Source organism: Monocercomonoides exilis (assembly GCF_001643675.1).
Source record: "Monocercomonoides exilis strain PA203 chromosome Unknown scaffold51-639645, whole genome shotgun sequence".
Lineage (NCBI taxonomy): Eukaryota > Preaxostyla > Oxymonadida > Polymastigidae > Monocercomonoides > Monocercomonoides exilis.
Genome location: NW_027150596.1, coordinates 46,161 through 68,023, shown reverse-complemented (window position 1 = coordinate 68,023; position 21,863 = coordinate 46,161). Strand labels below are relative to the sequence as shown.

Below are 21,863 nucleotides of genomic sequence, written 5' to 3'. Positions count from 1 at the left end.
CACATTAATACTACATTATCGGGTGATAATTTTTGATATCATATTTCTTCTGTCGAAATTTTCTTTCCGAAAATTTGCATTGAATATGAATAAAAGAACACCAAAAATCTATTTTCCATTTGATTATAATTTCTCAATGAATTAATCTTAAACATTCGCTCATTAAAGATGTGTTTAACATTTCTCAAATTAAAGAAATATTTCTTGTCAAAGATGAACAATCTTTGAAATATCAACACCCAGAAAAAAGTTTTGATTTCAAAAATAATCACCCATATGAATTTGTTTTCACCGAAAATTTTGGTCTTTTTTTGGATAACAAGAAAAAAAGTGTGTGATGATTGTTTTTGGCTTTGAAAACATAAATGTGGCTTAACCTTTCAAATGTTTATTTGATGAATATGAAGAATCTGATAAACCAGGTGATTTATCCTTGAATACAGAAGAAGAATCATTTATTAAAGATTATATTTATGGAAGAATTTTGAAGAATTGAACAAAGAAGTTATCCACAAAGTGATTATCACTTTTCTCTCTTTTTCAGTCTTTAATGGAAATATTGGTTTCTTTTAAAAGCTCATTAATATAATAAGTATTAAGTTTTCGGGACAAATAAATACAATATCTTGACTTAATAATTTTGATAATTCATGTTGCAATTGATTTCATTTGTGTTTCTGAAGAAATGATATTTATCTGAAGATATCGTTATATGTTTTAAAAATTTCGAATCAATTGATTTTCATTCAAACTTAACAACTGAAGATTTCTGCTTTTTCATCAGAATAATCGAAAGCATCCTCTCCGTCATCAATTCCAGACGAATCTTCATCAATTTCAGCATCGTGCTACTCATGTTGAATTTCATCCGTATCAGGAATTTCTTCATTTTCTGAAAAATCAATTTCTTCTTCCACAATTAAGGGCTTGACATACTGAACAAAATGTGTTATTTATTACAAAATATCAGCAAAACTTGGATTGAGATTCCTTTGAACAAGCCACATGCACAAGCGATTTATTTTGAATGTTTTTCTAATACCTTACTAAGTGAAAAAAGCTCTTCAATGACTCCACAACCCTTTAACGGAATTGGTGCAAGCACCTGTTTCTGGGTCTTTGTCGTTCCTTTTGTGGAAAACAAGAATATAAACATATCTTTTATCTTTCAGTCAATTGCAGCTTTTCCATTCGTCACTTATAATTGTTGTGCCTGCTTATATCCTTTCTTGAATAATAGGGATCAATGTTTCTTTTTTTCTGTCTGGTACGATGATAACAAAATTTGTTCAAGCTTCTCCTCCTTCCATCCTCTCAACTTCACAGAAAATCCACAGCATGTCTTTTTTTTTCCTCTTCCATATTTCCTTCTCCTCTAAACAGCCTCATATATTTCGATGCATTTCCCCGTTCATCCTAATTTTGAAATCGTTTCATTCCACGTTTGTGTTCAAACAACTCGAACAACGCTTATCCAATATTCGATCGTTGGATAATAAACACATGTAAGTAAATATATTTGTTTAAATCCAATTTCAATCCAACAGCACTATAGAGTCTGCAAATTTATATTCATCGGAAGTTTCATTTTGGAAAATATGGAATTCTTATATATTGAGGTTTTTTTTCTGCAAGTTTGACACCAAAGATATTTGTAACCTTCAGTTTCCTCCCTGATTCTCCTTTTGCTTCTGCATTTTAGTCAATCCTTATCAGCGAAATACTTATAACGTTGGAAAACCCAATTCTACGTTTCTCCTTTATCATGGAAGATCGTATTCAATAGTAATATTGTTTCTTTATATTTTTCCGTTTCAGATTTTGTCATTAAATTCATAAGATCATGAACATTCGATTGGAATTTTAATAACTTTTCCATATTTTTCTGGGTTAAGGGTTAGGGTTTGTTGAAAGGGCTTTCCGATTGTTGAAAACTTACAAATTGCATAGATATGTAGCATATGTGTCATTCTTTTTGATAAGTCGCAAATGTTTAATTTTTGGGTTTAACAAAATTGAACACATTTTGATAAATTCTTTCTTTAAATAATGAAAACTTTATAACATATTGAATTTGAATTTTCAAACCTATTTGATGTGAGAAAAAGTGCATGTTGGAGAAATCTGATTGATTTTATACAAAAAAAAGATCAAATAAGGTATATTTTTATATGACCCAAAAATTTAACATTTGTGACCTATCAAAAAGAATAATCCATATATTTCTTTTATTATTTTTTGTTCGAAATTGAGAGTATACATCCATGACCTGACAAATCACTTGAAGCCTCGTCTGTCACAAAGAAAAAAAAAAAAAAAAAAAAAAAAAAAAAAAAAAAAACTTGGAATGCTTGTTGAATTACGAAATGTTGTGAAAATTAACAATAACGATAACAATAAAATTTTGCGTGAAAAGATTAATAATAATTTATTTTTTTCAACATTTACAAAACAGTCCGACAAATTACATATAATACAAAAAATTATTATATATTTGTGTTTTAAAACCAAAACATTTTTACAGTTTTGTTGAGTAATTAATTGATGAAATCAATCATAACATTTTTGTGTTACAAAACAAGTAACACTCATTTCCTTAGATATACACAAAATAATTAGAAATTATTTTTGAAAAACTGCTACAATATTCTCTGAAAAGAAAACTCAATCTTTTGTGAAAGCTTGCAATGATATCTTCATATCCTTCTTCTTCCATCTTTTCAAATATCTCCATTTTTGTTGCCTTTCTTTCCTCTTCTTCCATTTCATAATCTTCATCCTTTTTCAGTCTTATTGATATATGCGAAAAGAAATCCAAAGATTCATACATCATTCTGTTATTCAACGTTGACCGCTGTATCTCCTCCAAAAATGCATCAACTGCTTCACATTTCAGCAAACAATTTATTGGCATTGCATAGTTTTTCATCACACATCTCAAGAAACGAAGACATTGGTAGTAAATTTTTCCAGGAATTTCCTTTGCCGCTCCACAAATCTGGACAACACTACAGAAAAGCTCGGTAGATTCTTCATTCCACAATTTGCATGATAATAAGTAATCATCAATTACATAGAGCCATCTCTCAAAAACAAGCACATCTTTCTCTTCTTTCCTTCTCGTTTCATTTTCTTCTTCTTTTTCTCTCATCCAATTTACGCTCTTTGCCAGCTCTTTCAATTCTCTCGATGATTCTCTAGCAAAATGCAGTTCCTTCACAATTAAGCTTTCCAGATCTTCGTAGTCGTAGTATAATCGGTTTTTCAAAAACTCCCAAGCAGATTGATATTCAAATTGAGTTAGATTGTGATGTTCCTGATGATATAGGATAATTTCCTTGATTTTTTTCCAGAAAAGTTGGCGTTCCACTTCCTAATTAGAAAATAAGAAAAAGAAATCAATAATATCAAAAACGAATTGAAATTCACACACATAATATTTGTCAATGCATCTTAATGATAGAAAAATCATTTCCACATCTTTTTGATTACAATAGATTTCTTTCATCTTCAATGCAGCTTCCAGAAGGCAAGGCACACACACAGAAACAGTTTTTTCTGAAAAATTTCTGTCATTCTCATGTAATAAGAGATAGCATTCACACAGATCAATCAGCAGCTTTTCATTCTTTTCCTCTTTTTTCTTTAGATTTTCTTCAGCAATCATCTTCTCAATTCTTTCACCCAAAGAAATTTTTTCAAAGCCATAAAGAAGTATTCCTTTCAATACTTTCAAATATCCTATGCGTTTCAGCAACAATAATATATTTTCAATCAATAATCCTTTTTCTTCAATTATTTTGGATATTTTGTTGAATATTTCTTTGTTGAAAATTGATTCAAATTCATAATAATTCATTTCCTTCATCACATCATCCATTTCTTCGATTTTATGTTTCTGCTCAGCATCAGTTAATTGTTCCAACTGTGACAGTTTCTCTAAAAAAAGTGAAAAATCAAAAGAGAAAAAAGAAGCATTTATTTTTTAAACCATTCGTTTCTTCAAAAATTCTGTCATACCCAGAAATATTTGTCTTTTTGAAGGAGACTGCGAAACAGCAAGTTGAATTTAAAACAACAAAAAAATTCATTTTCATGATTGTTGTGCAATTGAATCAAATGAATTAAAACACCGTCAAATATCTAATAAAACAGGATTCGAAACCTCTTTTGTCATCAATGGTTTTTGCCTCAAAAAAGAAAATCTATGAAACAAAATATTCTTCTTTTTCGTTGAAATAAATAAGGGTCTGCAACCTATAATTTTATTAGTGAAGATTTTTGATAAATTATTTGCTGCAGCCAGAGCATGTTTGAGCTGCTTAGGTTTACTTCCACGGATGCAACTATGCGAGTTATAACACTGCAGAAGGGCACGGATTTTGTCTACAGATGGATGAGCGAGTGGCTGTTTTCCAATATAACTTACAAAAAGGAAGTTGGTGGAGAATATCTGCATGAAATTTGAACTTGGTTATATATTGCAAAATATATGATGCAACACCAGATGCATAATTTTGAATGAAAAATAATTTAAGCAAGATGCAGAAAAAAAAGCGAGGAGAATATCAGAATGATTGAATTGCACCGCTTGTTCATTTTGAGGGAACCGCAGTGCACTTGGCATAACTATTGCGCAGGATTTATTTTGTGGAAAAGGAAAGGAAATTGGGGGGATTGAACAATGGAGGAAGCTAGCAGAGCGAGACACTCAATAGGCCTCAATATCAATCGCATTTGCATTTTACACGAAACGTGATGGAATTCCGTCGGCAAGGATATGACGTTGAATAAGTCTTTGAAAAGGAGTTCATTACTTTATCATTTGGAGAATATAATCTTTGACATGACTTCATGATTGGTTTCACAATGGATTCTCTGCTTTCGATGACGTTCTTTGCAAGCCATTTATTGTACAGTTGTCTGTTATTTTATGCAGAAAGAGGCAATTTTGGAGAACAAGAAAGCTAATTGGGTTGATAATTATCAATCCATTGGAGATGGGAAAATATTTCAGTGCCAAAAAGATGGTTTGATTTTTTTATTTCATTCATTTTTCTTTAAAGGTATTCTTTGAATGAATGAAGATTGGCCACGAACAGAAATGCCATAGAAAGAAGCCTTTTTATCGTTTTTTTAACAAAAGAGCCAGGAGTTTTGAGGTTATCTATTGTTTGGATTGCACTCAACGATGACAGATGTGACTTCTGCCATCTATTTTGTATGATGCATAGCCTGACAATGCTTGACATGATCTCAAAAAAGAAGAAGCAGTTTATTTGGCATTTTTGTTCTATATGTTTTGCAGTTGCGACTCTTTTGTCGGAGCTGATGGGCTGGCTGGGCATTCTCATTCAGAACACATTCAGTTTTTTCTATCGCCCAACATGACTTGGAAAAGCTGTTATCTTCTATTTTTCTTCATACTCATCTTCACCTTCCTTATCTTTCTCAACAGTCTCACTTCAACAAAAAATGTTAATCGTTAGAATCGATACGTCAATCACATAATCATGAAATTCTTCATTTTCTTCTTTTTGCATTTGAAAATTTTGCAATTGAAGTTAATTTCTTCAATCGTCAACGCCTTCTTCGATTTCGAATTCTTTTTTGCCCATACCCTCATCAGACGTTTCGTTCGTTTGAACAACGAACACCAACGGACAAACTCAATTATCCTTTTTCTGAAGGAAAAGTAGGTTAACCACATATAATCAGTCAATGATTTGTGGACTTCCATCTTCATCAGTTTGTATCTCACTGACTTTCACATATTTTGTGATGAAGATTGTCTATTTCATCTGAAATCAACTCATCGAATGATATGTTTTTATCAATCGACATCATTCAAGTTATTTTCAACTTCTTTATTTTAAGTATTGGATCCAATTTGCTATTCTCCATCACTCCTCCTCCTCTTCCTCCTTCTTTTTCTTCCTCCTCCTCTTTTTCTTCTTCTAATTCAACAACATCATATCACGCAACTTTTCATTCGTCATCATCATCACCATCATTAAAAACATCATCTCATTTGATATCTTCATTTTTTGCAACAACAGAGATTGAATTCAAAATCAAGGAGAAGAAAAAGAAAAGAGAGATTTCAGAGAAAAGAAGCAGAAGCAGAAGCAGAAGCAGAAGTTAAAGGAGAAAGTCGAAGAAAATGAGAAAGAGTTACAAGGAGAAGAGAAAGAAGATAACGAATAAGCATTGAATACAATATCAGATATTGAAGAAGAAGAAGCTTTTGAAGAAGATGAGCAGTATGAAGAAAAGGGATAATTACACAAAATATCTGTTGATAACAAAAAATTAGGCAAAAAATAGTTGCCAGAAGGAAAACATCTTTGTTTTATTTCTAACGATTTTGAAATCATTAAAGTGAAAATAGCTTTTCTGAAGCTGTACAGATATTAAGTTACCATATCACAATTAGCTACGGGCTTGCTTTTGACTTCAATGAACGCGTTCACACTTTTCTTTTTTTTTCAGTCACTTCCTCTTCTGGTTTTTTCAGATTATCCCAGCCAGTTTTTCATAAAAAAACGAACTTCTTTCCAGTTAAACAGAATTCTCCTCACTAGCCTTTTCTCACGCTTTTTCTTCTGAACACAGAATGCAAAACTTGCGAACTTTCTCTTGATTCAGTCGACAACATTAACCACCGATAAAATTATTGTACATATCCAATTTCTCACTACTAATCAGAAAGGTTCAAAAGCGAAGTAGCAATCATTATCTTCTTTTGTTCAACAGTCTGCTCGATATCTTTCCATAACAATGAAATTGCCACCAGCCAGGAAGTATTTTTTTATCATTTCTAATATTCTGTGCGTTTTTTTTAATCTTTTCTTCATCCTCTTCCTTCTGATATTTCGGAAACTACAAATGAACCGATACACATCTTTCCCCCTGCGCTGTTGCATTATTTAATGACGAGGAATTATAAACACATTCATGTTCCATTTCGCGCCTCTTTATTTAACAAGTCTTCTTCCTTCATTCTCGTTTGTTACACTTATCGAGAAGAAACTGATCTCAATTTTATCAAAGAATTTACAAAGTGATATCTTAGCATCAGAAGTTGAAAATGCCAGTATTTTATCTTCTTTAAGTTATCCAGAACAATTACATTCATGATCGGGCATGAAAGCAGAGGGAAATACGAAGCTTATTTATAAAGTCACTTTGTGTCGGTTGAGCCAATGAGATAATAAATGTTCATTTCACCTTCATTCAGTTGCATAATAAAACGTATCTGTGCATTTGCATCTCCAATCTATTTCAACAACAAAAGAAGTCCATATCTGTCATTTCTTCGCATTGTTTGATCTCTAACACAAATCGCGCATTGCTCAGGGTCAGCATCTTGAAGGTTTTTAACAATGTCATTTGCTTTTCGCAATCCTGTTGAAGGAAGAATGAGCCATTCCTACTGCAGCCTTTCTCTGAGGCATTTGAATGAAAAATCCTCAGTTCCAATTAGAAACCTTTGAGATCGCCGTTACACGTTTCAATCAAAATGAAACTCATTTATTTTCCCTCTCAGTTCTCTCCTGCTTTTCCCCAAGTTGCATCTTCTCCATTGTTATCAACATCATTTTTATCCTCCATTATTTCCATTGAAGCCGAATACTTCTCTTCTGATGAATAGTCTTCCTACTCAAATCTCTTAACTTTGAATTGTGCTCTGCCAGAACTTCGAAGTTCAATCGAGTAACAGCTTTCCATTGCTATTTCCATGCTCACACGCTCAAATGCTTCTTTTTCATCATTTTCGAGAGGATTTTTAGCCAAACATAACTGCAAATTGAAAGATTCTGCAGAAGATACTTATCCTACTCGATGAATTGATAGCCTTCGTTGTACTTGAATGACTCTTTGGTGAACATGAACTTCTGCTCAAATGGAGTTGTAAAGCAGGTTTTTCTTCATCTCATTTTGCAAAAATCGTCTTTTGCTGTATTTTGATAATGTTAACATTGATAACAGATGATGAGGAATGAACTCTTTGAATAATCAAAACACACAGAACGATTAATGGATGAACTGCTATGAATTATGCAAAATAGTCAATCTGATTCAGAAATAATTCCTAAATAATAAATTATATTTCTTTGCAGTGGAATATATTAAAAGTGATTAACTTTTGCATGCAAAGAAGATTTCTAAGCCATTGATTCATGTTTTGTTTGCTCGGAGGGAAGAGGAAATGAAAGAAGAGAAGGAATTGAGATAAAAGAATCCGAAAAAGAGAACAGAAGCCAGAGAGCGAAGGAATGAAGGGCGATTAGCCTCCAACTGAAAAGGCGGCTTTTGAATGCAGGCTGCAAATACTCACAATAATCAACGAAAATCCAGATAACAAGTTTTTTATTGATTATATGCTGCTTCGGTTTTTTTGTGAAGCTGATGAAGTTTGATTCGTCCTTCTTTCATTCTTTTAATATTGAAAATTTTCATATATTCAAATTTTTTTCCTTTGATTATCAAAAAAAATAAATGTGTTATTATTAATGTTTCATTTGATAAAAATGTTTTCAAATTCATTTTTCGATTCTTCAAATGAAAAGTCACTTAGCTCCTCTTCTTCAATTCACAGCCTTCCGCTTCTTTGAGCATTTTTTGACTAGAAACAATAAACACATTCAGCTTCTTTTGCTTTGGCCATCTTTCTTCGATGCCTTCACAACAAATTTGATCTCTTCTTCATCCTATTTGATCCACAAGAAAGCGCTTCTTGTATACAACATTGATGCTGGAACAGCCTCAAAAGCATGCACGATCCTTTGGTGAAAGAATGCGTATTATCTCTGGCAGATTGCATTGATAGGCATACAGCGCACAATATCATGCACTGAGGGAGCTTTGGAATGTGAGGATGCCTAACAGATCAGTAGAGAGGTGAAGGAGGATGCTGGCCGAGGCAGGGAGAAGTGATGTGATTACTCAGATAATGAAAAGTGAAAGACCTCAGAGCATTGCATGAGAGACGAAGGGCCAGCTATGTACGCTTCTGGAGTAAAGCGGAAGGAATGAGAGGAAAGAAAGAAGAAAGAAGAAGAAGAAGAGGGAAGAAGAAGAAGGAAGAAGAGAAAGATAAGAGCAAGCGAATAATACCAATGAATACACGAGAAATATTTCAAAAAATTAGCTCAACTATAAGTGGTAAAAGGCAGAGAAGTCAGCGAGAATGATGGGGAAGAGATGAGATACACAAATTCTTCGATTTTTTTTTGTGGTTTGAAGCATCGTTTTCTTCTTTTTTCACACCAAATGGACAAGTTACTCAGATTTTTGATGCATTTTCTCTCACTATTTCGGAGACCTCAATTGAACAAAAGAAAATACAAATCATTCTCTTTGTTCAGCTGCTGCTCAGATATGCAGCAGAAACTTTTTTCTGCTTCATCTGCTTATTCAACAGTGGTAGCACTCCGGTATGCTTCTCCATACAGGAGGTGGAGAAGCGAAGAGAAGGTGACAGGAGATGATAATTCATTTCCGTCTTCATCTGCATCTTCATAATCAGCGCCTGCAATTGACCCTTTGGATGCTTCGGCAGTGGAGGCTTCATACACATCGGCAGCAGCGATGGACTGCATTGAAAGACGGCTGCGAATTGTGGTGCCAGAGGCGGCTGGGGTGTATGCGGACACATGCCGCTGTCGCTACAGCTGTTGCTGTCGCTGCGGGAGCTGCAGACGCTGACGGGATATGTTGTGACTCGGCGGGTTGTGCTGTATGGAGGTGTTGTGTGTGCATACGATGTGGCGCTTTCAGAGATGCTTTCGGTTCCGCTGGTGGCGCAGCTTCCGTCGCTTGCAGCGTCGGTGTGAACGAAGTCGGGGAGCAAGCGGATCTTTGCAGCGCCAGGCGTGAATGCGTTCCCGTCTATCTACGACCTGTTTGACCCTTCACAGCAGATATGGCGATCACCTCAGTCGAGGTGTGCAGTGGTGAAGCTGGATGACGAAGTTATGAGGCGAGAGGTTGCTGTGTGTGAAGTGGGGGGGATTGTGGAGAAAGGGTTGGATGCGGAGGGGCTGAGGATGGAGGATGTGGTTCTGTCACCAGCAGCGATTGCTCTGGATGTGCTGGAGGAGCGGGAAGAGGCAGAGGAAGGAAAAAGGGGAGGCAAAGAGGGAAGGAGAGAGGAAAGTAATGGGAATGAGTCAAAAGGAGGCAATCCAATAGCACACAGGTAGTTTGTGGAAAGAATTGAAGAGAACCAGGGGAAGTTGGAAGAGGTGATAACACCGTTGGTTATGGATGCACTTGTGCTGGCTCTGCTACCTCCATAAATAACTGCAATTGAGGCGAAAAAACTCAATTCTGTTACGGCAAATCATCTCCGCGCTGTTCTCTTCCCAACCTCTGTTTTCATTGCTCCCATCCTCTCTCCAGCTGTTTTGACACACCCAGGCACCCGGATCTCAAAAAAAAATCTTCCATTGCGAAACATCTCCAGCTGTACGCTGTTGGGAAATAAAAAACGGTTAATATCACTCTCAGAAGGTGCAACACGTTAACGGTTTCCTCTTGAGGAAAACAAAAAGACACTCATCCACGAGCTTGGCAGATTTGGTAACATTATGAAAAGAAACAATGCAACCAGCCAACACTCCCCAGCCCCACTAACACTCTCTCACTCACTCAACCTATTTTCATTATAGCGCATGCTTTGAGGTTACACAAACATATTTCACATGCGTGCTAATCACTTTGACCAAAAAAATGAAGCCAGATTTAACAGAACTCCAATTGTGCTGCAGCTTCAACCCCTCGAAAATCTTATTCAATGTCACAGATGATTTTGTGCGCAATGCCTGCAACAGGTATCAGCGATATTCTCAAAATGATTTGTGTGTTTTTACAAATTATTTTTTCAATTTTAAATTTATGAACTTTTCTAAATATTTTTTTGTAAATACTTCAAAAATGGAAAATTTAATGATTAATTGAATTTTTTTGAGTGAATTTCAATTTACTTACTTTTATGACTTTTGCAAAGTTAGATCAAAACATTCATGTGTGGTGTTCATCTAGTCTGGAGCATCCACCAGTGAAAGAAAGGATAATGTGGAAATTGGAGAATATTGTGAGCCATTTATGAAGCTGAACGAAAAAGAGAAATTAGTGAAGGGATAAGAGGGGAGAGAAATCAAAAGCATGCGAGGAAATTACAGAGAAAATAGGGATTATGATGTTTGGAGGCTTTAAACCAAAAATCGTAACTGATTTTCAAAGTTCGGGAAGGAATTCCCCATTTTCTCTTCATTGTATATTTCTAATGCTGCTTTATCTTAACTTTCTTTTTATCAGAAACAGTGACTGATGGATCATTCATTTTCATCTGTTCTTTTTCATGGAATGCGAAACAAGACTGAAAATCATCCAATGAAAAATAAGAAGCTAACAACCATGATGACAAATTCAAAAATATGGATTTTTCCATTAATTACTGCATTTGATATTGAAGGAAGAGAAACTTTTATTATAATGTTCAAACTCACTTTCAGGACAAATGTCGATTCTATTTGGAACAAGATGAAGAACCAAAATTTGAAATGCGTTTTCGAAAAGAAAATTTTGAGACATTCGATTTAATCTTTTATTATCTCATTTAAAGTTATCATGAACTTCAAAAACTTAAGAAATCTGATGTCAAGTTCATTCTAATCAAAATAAAAAAATCTAAAGCATCAAATAAATTTTGCATTGAGAATATTTTTTGGTTGAATTTCGAAATTTCACTCCTTTTAACACTTCTTTAAATTACGTTCATTTTATTTGAAATAGAATAACAATTTTTTTACAATAAGCATTCAAAAAGTTGAATTTAAATCACTATGTTGTTACCTGTTGTTTCTGAATTCAAAAATCGTTCAAAAAATCTTCGTTGAACAAATAATCTTCTCCATCAAATGAAACATTTTTTCAATAAGTATTTTTCATGAAGTGACTGCGGTAAAATGTTTATCAAAGGCTTTTGAATAACATCAGTGAGTAATAAAAATGAAGTGAAAAAAAAAAGTTACTCATAAATTTTTTCAAGAAATCACAATTTATGTTAATTAAAAATAACTACAAAAGTCAATCTTCGAATTGCGTTTCCTTTAACATCAAACATTCATCATTATTGAAAAATGCACATGCAAATTTTTTCCAAACAGATTCTGGATCGAATTTTTAATGCAGCGGACGCTTTCTAAATCGTAAGAATAGTCTTCAAATAGAAAGCAGGCTCACAAAATTACTTGAATTAGAAGAACAAGGTGCGACATCGCTGATTTCGAATGCATTTTGATTCTAATTATGATCAGTTATTTGCGAAGCACAAACAAAGTGTTCCTTTCAATATAATTCTTCCAGACTGGTGTCGTTCCCATCAGGATTTTATAAATTCTTGAAAGCGAATGAAAAAACTGTTTAAAGATGAGTTTTCCTTTCAAATCTCACAATTTTTCAAAAGCATTATCATTTGAACGCCTCTTTCTTGCAAATACTTGTCCAATTACTACGGATATCACAATGAGACCAGCAGCAGCAACAAATACAATCCACCATGGAAACATATTTGATGTGGATTTTGTTTGATTAACTTTTTCATTGCTGTTCGAAATTATATCTTGCAACATAACAGGATCTGTCTTCACCAGTTGGGTTATTCTTCGTCGGGAATCATAAACTTCGTCCTCCTTCAATTTCAGTACTGCTTGCACAAAAATCTGGCCTTTTAATGAGTTTAAAGTGAATTTAAGTTGAGATTTTGATGCTTCCACAACAAATTCCTCTTGGCTCACAAAGGTACAAGTTATAAACGGCAAAGATATAATTTCTTTCTCCGAAGAAGAACTTGAGTTGTTAAAAATAAAAACTTCATAAGATACGAGGCACGGAAGAAGATTATTTCCAATAAAATGAATCATCATTTTGTCTCCCTTTTCGCTTTTTGTAATCTCAGAAATATGAGGTCTGCAAAATTGATAGGCTTTTTGTGGAAATTCTCGTAATTCTGTATCTGCTGTTTCAATATCTTCCATCGGATTCCAATTCATCAGCCCACTAACTGTGCACCCTCTGTTTTTCATCCAGAGTTCCAGATACTCTCCTTCCCGAAGATTATCAGGATTTCTGATCCCTGATTCGTCGGAAAATGAAGCAATTGACAGTGAACTATTTTCACATAAAATGTTTCTTCGAACAGAATTGAACTGGGAAAAGTTTGCTGTGTTGTTCAGAAAAGTCACATTCTTCAGATTAATTTCTCCATCTCTCACAGACAAGGCACCAGCAGAAGAATTTGCAAAAGTTGTTGATTCAATTGAAGAGCTACAATTCCTGAGATATAAAAGCGATCCTTCAAACTGGAAACAAATTTGTCGTTCATTTTGATTTTCTCCGTTGCAAGCAATGCTCCGCAAATTGTCGACTCCAGAAATTGTGCAATTAGACATTTTCACAGTGCAGTTTGAGACGTTGACAAGAACACCATGAGCAGCAAAATAATTATTGACGCAAAGCATTGAATCTGAAATTGATACATTAACGAACTCCAGCCTCAAAAGCGAATCATTCCCAATTTTTGTAATATTTCTTAAAAAGAAACTTGAAATTGAAATATTTGGTTTGATTGAAGGCATTGAAGATGTTCTGTTGATTATCAAAGACGAATAAAACGTTACGTTCTCAAAGAAAACATTGTCAGCTTGACATGCATTGAATTCCCTGCCAAAAGCAAAAACAGAGATGAATTGAAATTTTGAATCAAAGCAATTGAACCTGTTGACTTTAAATGTGCCACCTTGAATATAAAAAATGCAATTATTGCTTGCTGAAGATAATTGCTCAATGCCAGATTTAAAATCAGAACTCAAAATAGCATAAGAATTTGCGGTTGCAAATCCGCATGCTCCACTAAAAATAGTTTTATGAAATGCGACATTCTCAAGCATGGTTTCACCGGCTTTTGCTGTAGTAAAAGTGAAGCTGACAGCTTGAGAAAATGATGAGACTGTAACGTTCTCCAACAAAAATTTGTGATACGATTCAAAAACAGAATTGTATCCCTTAATTCTTGAAGGAAGAATAAATTGTATGCCACAAAATTCAGTATCAACGTCTAATTTTATTAAGCTTCCATTTGCAGATCCATTCACAGCAGCAATATTTATTACTGCTTGATTTCCATTAAGCCCTTCAATTCGAACACGATTCCTTTCAAATAACGCAGTGTCTGTCAGGCTAGATTGATTACAGATACTGATAACAGGAGTATCGCCTCGCTTCATAAGAGCATATTCAATTGTTTGGCATGCAAACTTCAATAGCCCGCAATGAGGATAATCTATCCCTTTCCCTCTGCTTCCGTCAACAACGACTGCGTATTCAGTTTCACACAAATACACAAACAACGGGAATATGTAATCTTCAGTTCCATTTTCAGTTCCGCACAATCTCCTCGGATCCAAAGGAATGGTTGAAGTGTCAAAGAATTCAAATGAAATCTTGCTAATCTTCGTTTTAAGCAATATTCCATCACCGCATTTAACAAAAGCATCTTTTCCAAACATAGCTTCGTTTTGATTTTCCTCTGAAAATCTCACTTGCGATCCAATCATCAATTTACTTGTTTCGCCTTCTAAATATGCCATCATCCCTCCTCCTTTTCCTCCAAAAATTGCTCCACCTTCCGAAACGCATCCTCCAAATCTTGCTGTTCCGTTAACAATCGCTATTCCACTATCTTGCACATCAACATGCACCCCGCCTCCATTTCCACCAACACAACTGCACCCATTCACATTGCATCCATCAACTGTCAACGTTCCACTTCCTCCAACTGTTCCTTTCATCCATCCTCCATCTCCACCATTCTTCACAACTCCACTGATATTGCATCCAGAACAAATCATACTTGTCATTCCTTCACAAAACTCAATGGCCGAGTTATCATTGAATGTCAGTCCTTCCTCCATCACAAATCGTTCCATTTTCAGATTCCCACCTTGCACATTCACAATGCTGTATCCAAAGGACACACTCGATGTGCTCTCCGACATATGAGCAACCGAGCAGTCTGTGAGTGTGAGTGATGAACTGGTCAAAACAATGAGTGATGTTGCACTTGACAACAGAAATGGAATTTGGAACGCAATGTTCTTTATTGAGCTTGCCCTCTGAATATTTATCAAATACGAAGATGTCATTCCACCAGGCGCCCTCACATTCACATTCGTCTTGTTAGTCTCACAATACACCTCCCATTCATATGACCCTGCCATCGACACAACTTCTCCCAGCTCAAACCCTGAATCCAACACAATATTCTTCTTTGACGAACTGAATCTGTTCTGTGAAGCAAACTCGATTGTGGAACATGGAAAATACCCAAACCCACAAAACCACGAGTTATATCCTCCATACCCATTTTTCTTTATCCCCACATGTGCTGCTCCTGAAAATGCCTCCAAAAACACATTCAATGGGAACAGCCCCATTGTTGTGTCACTCCGATCGTATCCCATCAGCTCATCGAATTTTGAACTGTCATGTTGGACATTCAGCTTTTCTATTGTTATTCCCCAGCTTGCAGAATTGCTCCCATTCACAAACACATAATTCCCTCCCAATGAAGCGGAACAACCTGTGAAGTCAACTGACACAATCGAGAAGTCAATCGAGTTGTCAGCCAGATACAGCATCATCCCTCCTCCATATTTGTTACACTTGCATCTGTTCAAATTTGTTACTTCGTTTGCCGCGGCTGATGAAGTCCCCACTTGCAGCTTGCTTGAAGATGATTCCAACTCGACCTTGATCCCTCCACCACTTCCAGCCTCGCACTCACAATCTTCGATTGTCACATTCTGAACAACAAATGTCTCCCCTTCCTTCACACTCTTTGCCACAACCACTCCATCTCCTTCAGTCAACTTCACATTCTTCGCAGACAAGTTTGCCAGCATGCTTTCTCCTGATGTTTTGGATGTCAGATACAGTGCAGATGACAACGATGACGACAATGAAGAAGAAGAAGGAGAAGATGGATTCGGCTCAGAGAACAATGATTTTGAGACATTCATATTTATGATCTCCACACAAACCATCGACAGCTGCGACAACTGCACCACAAACACTGACGATGACATCACATAGTTTCCTGTTTTGCTCGTGGTGATCACAACATCTTCCAATGAGAGTGACCCACTCCCATCAGACACCACAACCACACTCGGCGAAGAAGGACTTGCATTTGAGTTGCAATCAACTTTCAAATGACTCATTCCAAGATGACCTGTCGTCACACTGAACAACGCTCCTGTTGATGAAAGCGCTCCTGTTCCAATCGAACTCTTATCTTTGCCTCTCCCAATGACTGAAATCTTCTTTTCTCCAATATCAATTGTTGTTGCCTCGCTTTGATGATTCCCATCCAAAAGCGTGATTGCCAAGCTTATCTGCACCTCGCACATCTCGAAGGCCTTCTTCACTGTTTTGCATGGATTTGATTCATTTGCCCCGCATAGCTCATATCCATCACTCCCATTCACTGACACATAAATCGTCTTGTCCTTCAGCCAATCCTTTTTTGATGTTTGATCATATGTCCAAGCGCTTGCAATTGCATAATTATATCCATAACATACTCTCTGTTCATCTGTGTTTGTTGTGTAGCATTCATAAAATGGATTATTTTGGGATATATAGAGATTATTTTTATCATAATACATCACATCATGCCCATAAGGGGGATTGGCTGAACATTTGCATTCATGAAAAAATAAAAAATAACAATAGATTCCATCATCAGGTGCGGTTTGTCTGAATGGATACAATCTCATTCCTCCACCATATGCAGTTGCAGAGCAAGAAATGAACTGAATGCTCCTCATCTTGAATGCAGCTGGAACACTTTGGCAATACATCCCTCCGCCAGCAGTATTTGTAAGAGAGCATGAAGTGAAGAAACACTCAAACACACAAGCGCTCTCACCTTTCCCACTTTCTGTTCCAATACAGCCAGATCCAGAAACATCAAAAGAATTTAGAAAAAGTCCTCCTCCATTATGTTTTGCAGAACATTTCTGGAATTCACATCCGCTGATCCGAACACACGCAGAAATCGATAAAACACACAGCCCCCCTCCAATACTTGTTTCAGAGGAACAGGCACTGAATGAGTTGTTCTCAATCTCAACCGATTTGATGTTGTAGCAATGAATGCCTCCTCCCGAATAATACGCTTCACATCCGCTGAACGAACAGCATTTCACTGAAAGCGTTCCCGATCCCAGATTATACATGTAAATCGCCCCTCCGCTCGATATCCCATCTGAATAAGAACTACTTGTTCCAGTGGTTTTTGACCCATTCCATACACACCAAGTGAATGAATTCGCCCCATTGTCTGTCTGATTCTGTCTCCCTGGCTTAGATGGATTCCCTTCACTCCCGCTGATAGCAATATTCCCTGATCGATAGCACCTGACAAACGAGGAATTCGAGGCGGTCAACGAAGATGAGGGGCTGTTCAGTGAAGGGACAATGCCCCCATCATACACATCCCACATCGATGAAAATGAGCACCCACTCATCAAAGTCGAACTTGTAGATTCACTTGCATTGGTGAAGTTTTTTGATAGAGAGAAAAAAGAAATGTTGAATAAGCTGATTTGAGTTAAAGAAATCCTCTCAAAGAAAGAGGATGATAAAAATGGTGCAGATGAAACAAAAAACGAAGAGAAATGCGAAGAACTCACGCAAACACTCCCAAGATCTGGCGAATTGTTGGAAAATTGTTTAAACGTAAAAAGAGGATGCAATATTTGATTGTGTGAAGTTGATGTTTGAAGCGAAATGTTTTCGAATATTCCGAATCCCCCTCGAATATCAAATGGTGAAAAATAGTTTCTTTCAACAAGCGCGCATTGGTTAACAATCGCAACGCTCCATCTATCTGCATTGATGTAATGCAGGCTTTTTGAAAAACCTGAAAATTCTAACTTCTTCCACAGAACAGAAGAATTCTTTAATTCCATCTCTCCTTTGATTTTGCTTTCTTCATTTTCGTTCTTAAATATATTTGTAAAATAATTAAATCGCACTTTCGCTTCTGTTCTTTTCAGTATATGCATCTGAGAAGTTCTACTCCTTACAACAGAGTAACTGTCATTTTTTGCTAATGAATCTTCATCCTTGTCAGATCCTTCTATAACTTCATTTTCTGTTGTGAATTTTGGATGTATTAAATTATTGTTTGTTGGCATTTCGGATGTCTTACTCTTAAGCAATGCAGCTTCTTGAAAAGAAGATTCCGTTTCGTTACGAAAACTAGATAAATCAGAAAAGCTGTCTGCAGTTGTATATCCGCTTGTAGTACTGCATTGCACATTGTAAATCAGAATATTAATAGTTAACGCAAAAATACACATGCTAGATGTAATAACCAAACAGAAAACTTTTTCAATTATTAACAAATTTATTATGGTTTATTAATCTTTAGAAAAGAACACACAAAGCCACAACACCTCTTGTAATAGAAGTTAGGGGCCTATATTAAGGGATCAACATTTGCAAATTGAAGAAAAAATTGTGGATGGGAGAAAAGATGAAAATATTGAACTTATGATATAGAAACAAGGAAATTGTGCAAAAACACAGTGCACAGAGGTTGTTTTGAAGCAAAACGAATGAAAATGCAAACTGTGAAATAATAGAAATACTCAAAGGATGGGAAGAGTTTGACTCATGGTGGGAAATAGATGTGTTATTGTTTTGTTTGATCTTTTCGCACAAAAGTGCAGAGTACCTTTATTCTCCAGAACAAACGATCAACAACAACATCTCTTGTGATAGAAGTGTAAATAATTGAGAGCTTCTTTAAGTCTGCCTGAAAGAGCTTGATTTCGCTTGTTTGAATTGTGCAAATTGAAGTGAGCTCCAAGTGGTTGCAAGCATTGGCAAATTATAAATATAGTCAGTGTTAATAATTGCGGACACTTTCAATAACTGTGGACAATGATTTTTATTGTGGGACAATTTGATCAAAAATTTTGAAAGTTTTGAAAGAAATTTTTTTCTATTTGAAAATTATTTTTTTCATTCTAATGCGTGATGTATTAAAGTTGATTTTACTTAACAAACTTTTGATTTCGGGATATCACATTGATGAAATAGTTATTTTGTGGAAAACAATTCCGCTTCTTCGGATTTGGAAGTTGCACATAACAAAATGTTATATTTGTTTGAATTATAAATAATAACTATGACAAAATATTACTGTCAAAAGATGAAAATATCAAGAACTTATTTAATTCAAACGGAAAGGAAATAACTAACTTCAAAGAAAAAACAAAACAACAATTTGGAAAAATGTTTCAAAATTTAATTACGATTTTTCTGATAAAGTTTCTATAAACAAAAGTTATAAATTTCCAAACTCAAAAAGACAGCTGAACAGAAGGAGAAGTGTTGCTGTTAAAGATTCCTTGAAAAAAAAAGAAAATACATAACAACTTCTTCCAAATAATTTCTTCTTTCAGGTTGTGAGATAAAGAAAATTTTTCTTGATAAAAACATAATTTTCATAATCAAACAATAAAAAAAAGACGATCAGAAAAATTATAAACAAATCAAAACAAAACAAAAAACAAACAGATATAACATGAGTTTTCAAAGAAAAAAAAACAAAAAAATTATCAGTTCAAAAAAATAATTGCTTTTTATGAACATTATTTCATTGTTGTTTCGAAAAAGAAAAGTCAAAAGTTACTTCGTTCTTTATTAAATTCTTGTTCTTTAGTATCAATTTTCCACTCTTTTTCATATATCTTTTGTATTTCTTTCATTTCCTTCTCATTCCTTCTCATTTTTCTCACTTATCTTTTTCATCATCTTCATTTGTTTATTCACATTCATATGAAAGAGGTTCTGCTTTGATTTTGGTCGTCACCGCAGAAATTCATTTGTTTATTCTACTGACAAATTCAATAAAAGTACTTATTTTACTTATTGTTCATTTTCTCCTTCTTTCTCCTCTTTCTCCTCTTTCTCCTCTTTCTCTGTCTTCTCCTCATATCCATCCCATTTGATCCACAGCCTCACATCCTCTGCGCCTTCTCCTCTGCTCTTCACAAGCACACACACTGCACACACTTAATTCACAAGTGCAGGCGTCGAATGAACAGCACTCAGCATCACAGGCTCCAGTGGCTGCAGCACAAACAGCGATTGTCGGCTGTGTGGAGAGAACTGCTGAATACGCCTTGCCCAGCGGAGAAGACAAGGTCGATGCAGAAGATTCTCAACAAGAAAAGATATTGAATTGTTTGACATTCACTTCTGATTTATTTGATTTCTGTTGGTGTTGTCATCACTTTCATCATCAACATGAGTCAGCGATGTAATCACACTCTCTTCGTCATCGTCAAGCGACACAGCAAGAAACAACAGAAGAGAAAAAGAGACAGGCAGTTCGTTTGGATTGCGATGGGGGAAAGAAAGGAGGATGTCTATGAGAGAGATGGAGGAGTGTGTCATCGATGCAGGTGGAGTGAAGGAGAGAGAAAAGGCCAAAGGATACTACTTCTCAAAGATGAGGTGTGGAGGAGCAGGCACATCGGGAGGTGGAAGAAGAGAATCAGTTTGAGAAATAATGGATGAAGGCGAAGGCGAAGATGAAGCACTCTCAGAAGAAGACTTGGAAGAAGAAGCTTTTGATGCTTTTGAAGAAGATTTGGAAGAAGCTGTTGTTTCTGATGATAAAGACGATAATTTATGAGGCGATCTCAGTTGATAAGAGTCCATAAGAGAAGTCCAGTTCTGATTGAATTGTGTTCAAAGAGACTGTTCTGTGAGTGCTTTCAAAGCATCTCGAAGTACAAATCCAGAAGACGAGGAATGAGAAGACTGAACAATTGAATCATCAGACGAAGATGAATTATTAATTGAATTCTCAGACTCACTGTGATGAGACACTTCATTTCCGGTTTCATTTCCTTTGCTGTCTTCACCTTCACACTCACTATCCTCTTCTTCTTTTCCTTTAACTTTTCTCTTGCTGCAAGTGCTGGTACAAAACAGAATGCTCAACCAGCTGCTCGTTTGTGAGTGTTGTGCTGAGTGATGAGTGGTTGAACAGAAGCGTCACAGTCTCAAACTCCAGCGGAATGGACACGTGGCTTGTAATCATCACATTCACACGCACTTCTCTAGTGGCAGACACTGCAGCTGCTGGGAAGTGGGCTCTGCAGCTGAAGATAGGCCAGTTCAGCGGCACATCCACAACAATCGGCTGACTTCTCTTTTGCTGCTGCTGTTGTTGTTGCTGCTGTTGATGTGCTTGGTCGCTGCCTCCGCAGCGAATGATGCTCAGAATGTTCTAATCCACCTAAAGAATGTTCCTCGCAGACGCTCCGCAGTCAGCCAGAAACGCAGCAAAATTGCAATTTGGTTTTCGAGTCGCTCATCTCAGCCACATCCAGTCTGGCTTTTGTGAGTACATTCGATGTGAGTGTGCCCCACCGTCCGTCTCTCAGCACAACAGCAGCAGACGAGACACGCTGCTTGTTCTCAGACGACGATGCACTTGCAGAGAAAGAGGCAGCTGCGGAAGTAGAAGAAAGAGAAGAAGAGGAAGAAGAAAGAGAAGAAGAGGAAGAAGAAAGAGAAGATGAAAGAGAAGAAGTTATTTCATTCATTTTTGAGTGCTTATCATGAATAGATGAAGAGGGCGGAGGGGGAATGAAATATTTGTAGAGGGGATGGCGAGAGAAATATATATTGCTAACAGAAGAAGAAGAAGAAAAAGAAAAAGAAGAAAAAGATGCCATTTTCTGTCGAATTGACCGGAAGAACTC

General features: G+C 35.9%; 3 protein-coding genes across 3 annotated transcripts; 1 reads left to right on the top strand and 2 right to left on the bottom strand.

Annotated features, from left to right (window-relative positions):
• Window positions 1–9,659: 9,659 nt before the first annotated feature.
• Window positions 9,660–10,208, top strand: MONOS_14008 (uncharacterized protein; the record flags this gene model as incomplete). The annotated part of the gene is made up of 2 exons (XM_067866770.1): window positions 9,660–9,833; window positions 9,924–10,208. 2 exons carry the CDS (start codon window positions 9,660–9,662, stop codon window positions 10,206–10,208), a joined length of 459 nt encoding a protein of 152 aa, XP_067720725.1.
• Window positions 10,209–12,458: 2,250 nt separating this feature from the next.
• Window positions 12,459–17,600, bottom strand: MONOS_14007 (uncharacterized protein; the record flags this gene model as incomplete). The annotated part of the gene is made up of 1 exon (XM_067866769.1): window positions 12,459–17,600. One exon carries the CDS (start codon window positions 17,598–17,600, stop codon window positions 12,459–12,461), a length of 5,142 nt encoding a protein of 1,713 aa, XP_067720724.1.
• A 2,986-nt stretch (window positions 17,601–20,586) lies between these two features.
• On the bottom strand, window positions 20,587–21,704 carry MONOS_14006 (uncharacterized protein; the record flags this gene model as incomplete). The annotated part of the gene is made up of 3 exons (XM_067866768.1): window positions 20,587–20,826; window positions 21,098–21,385; window positions 21,507–21,704. The coding sequence occupies 3 exons, from the start codon at window positions 21,702–21,704 to the stop codon at window positions 20,587–20,589; spliced, it is 726 nt and encodes a 241-aa protein (XP_067720723.1).
• Window positions 21,705–21,863: the final 159 nt, after the last annotated feature.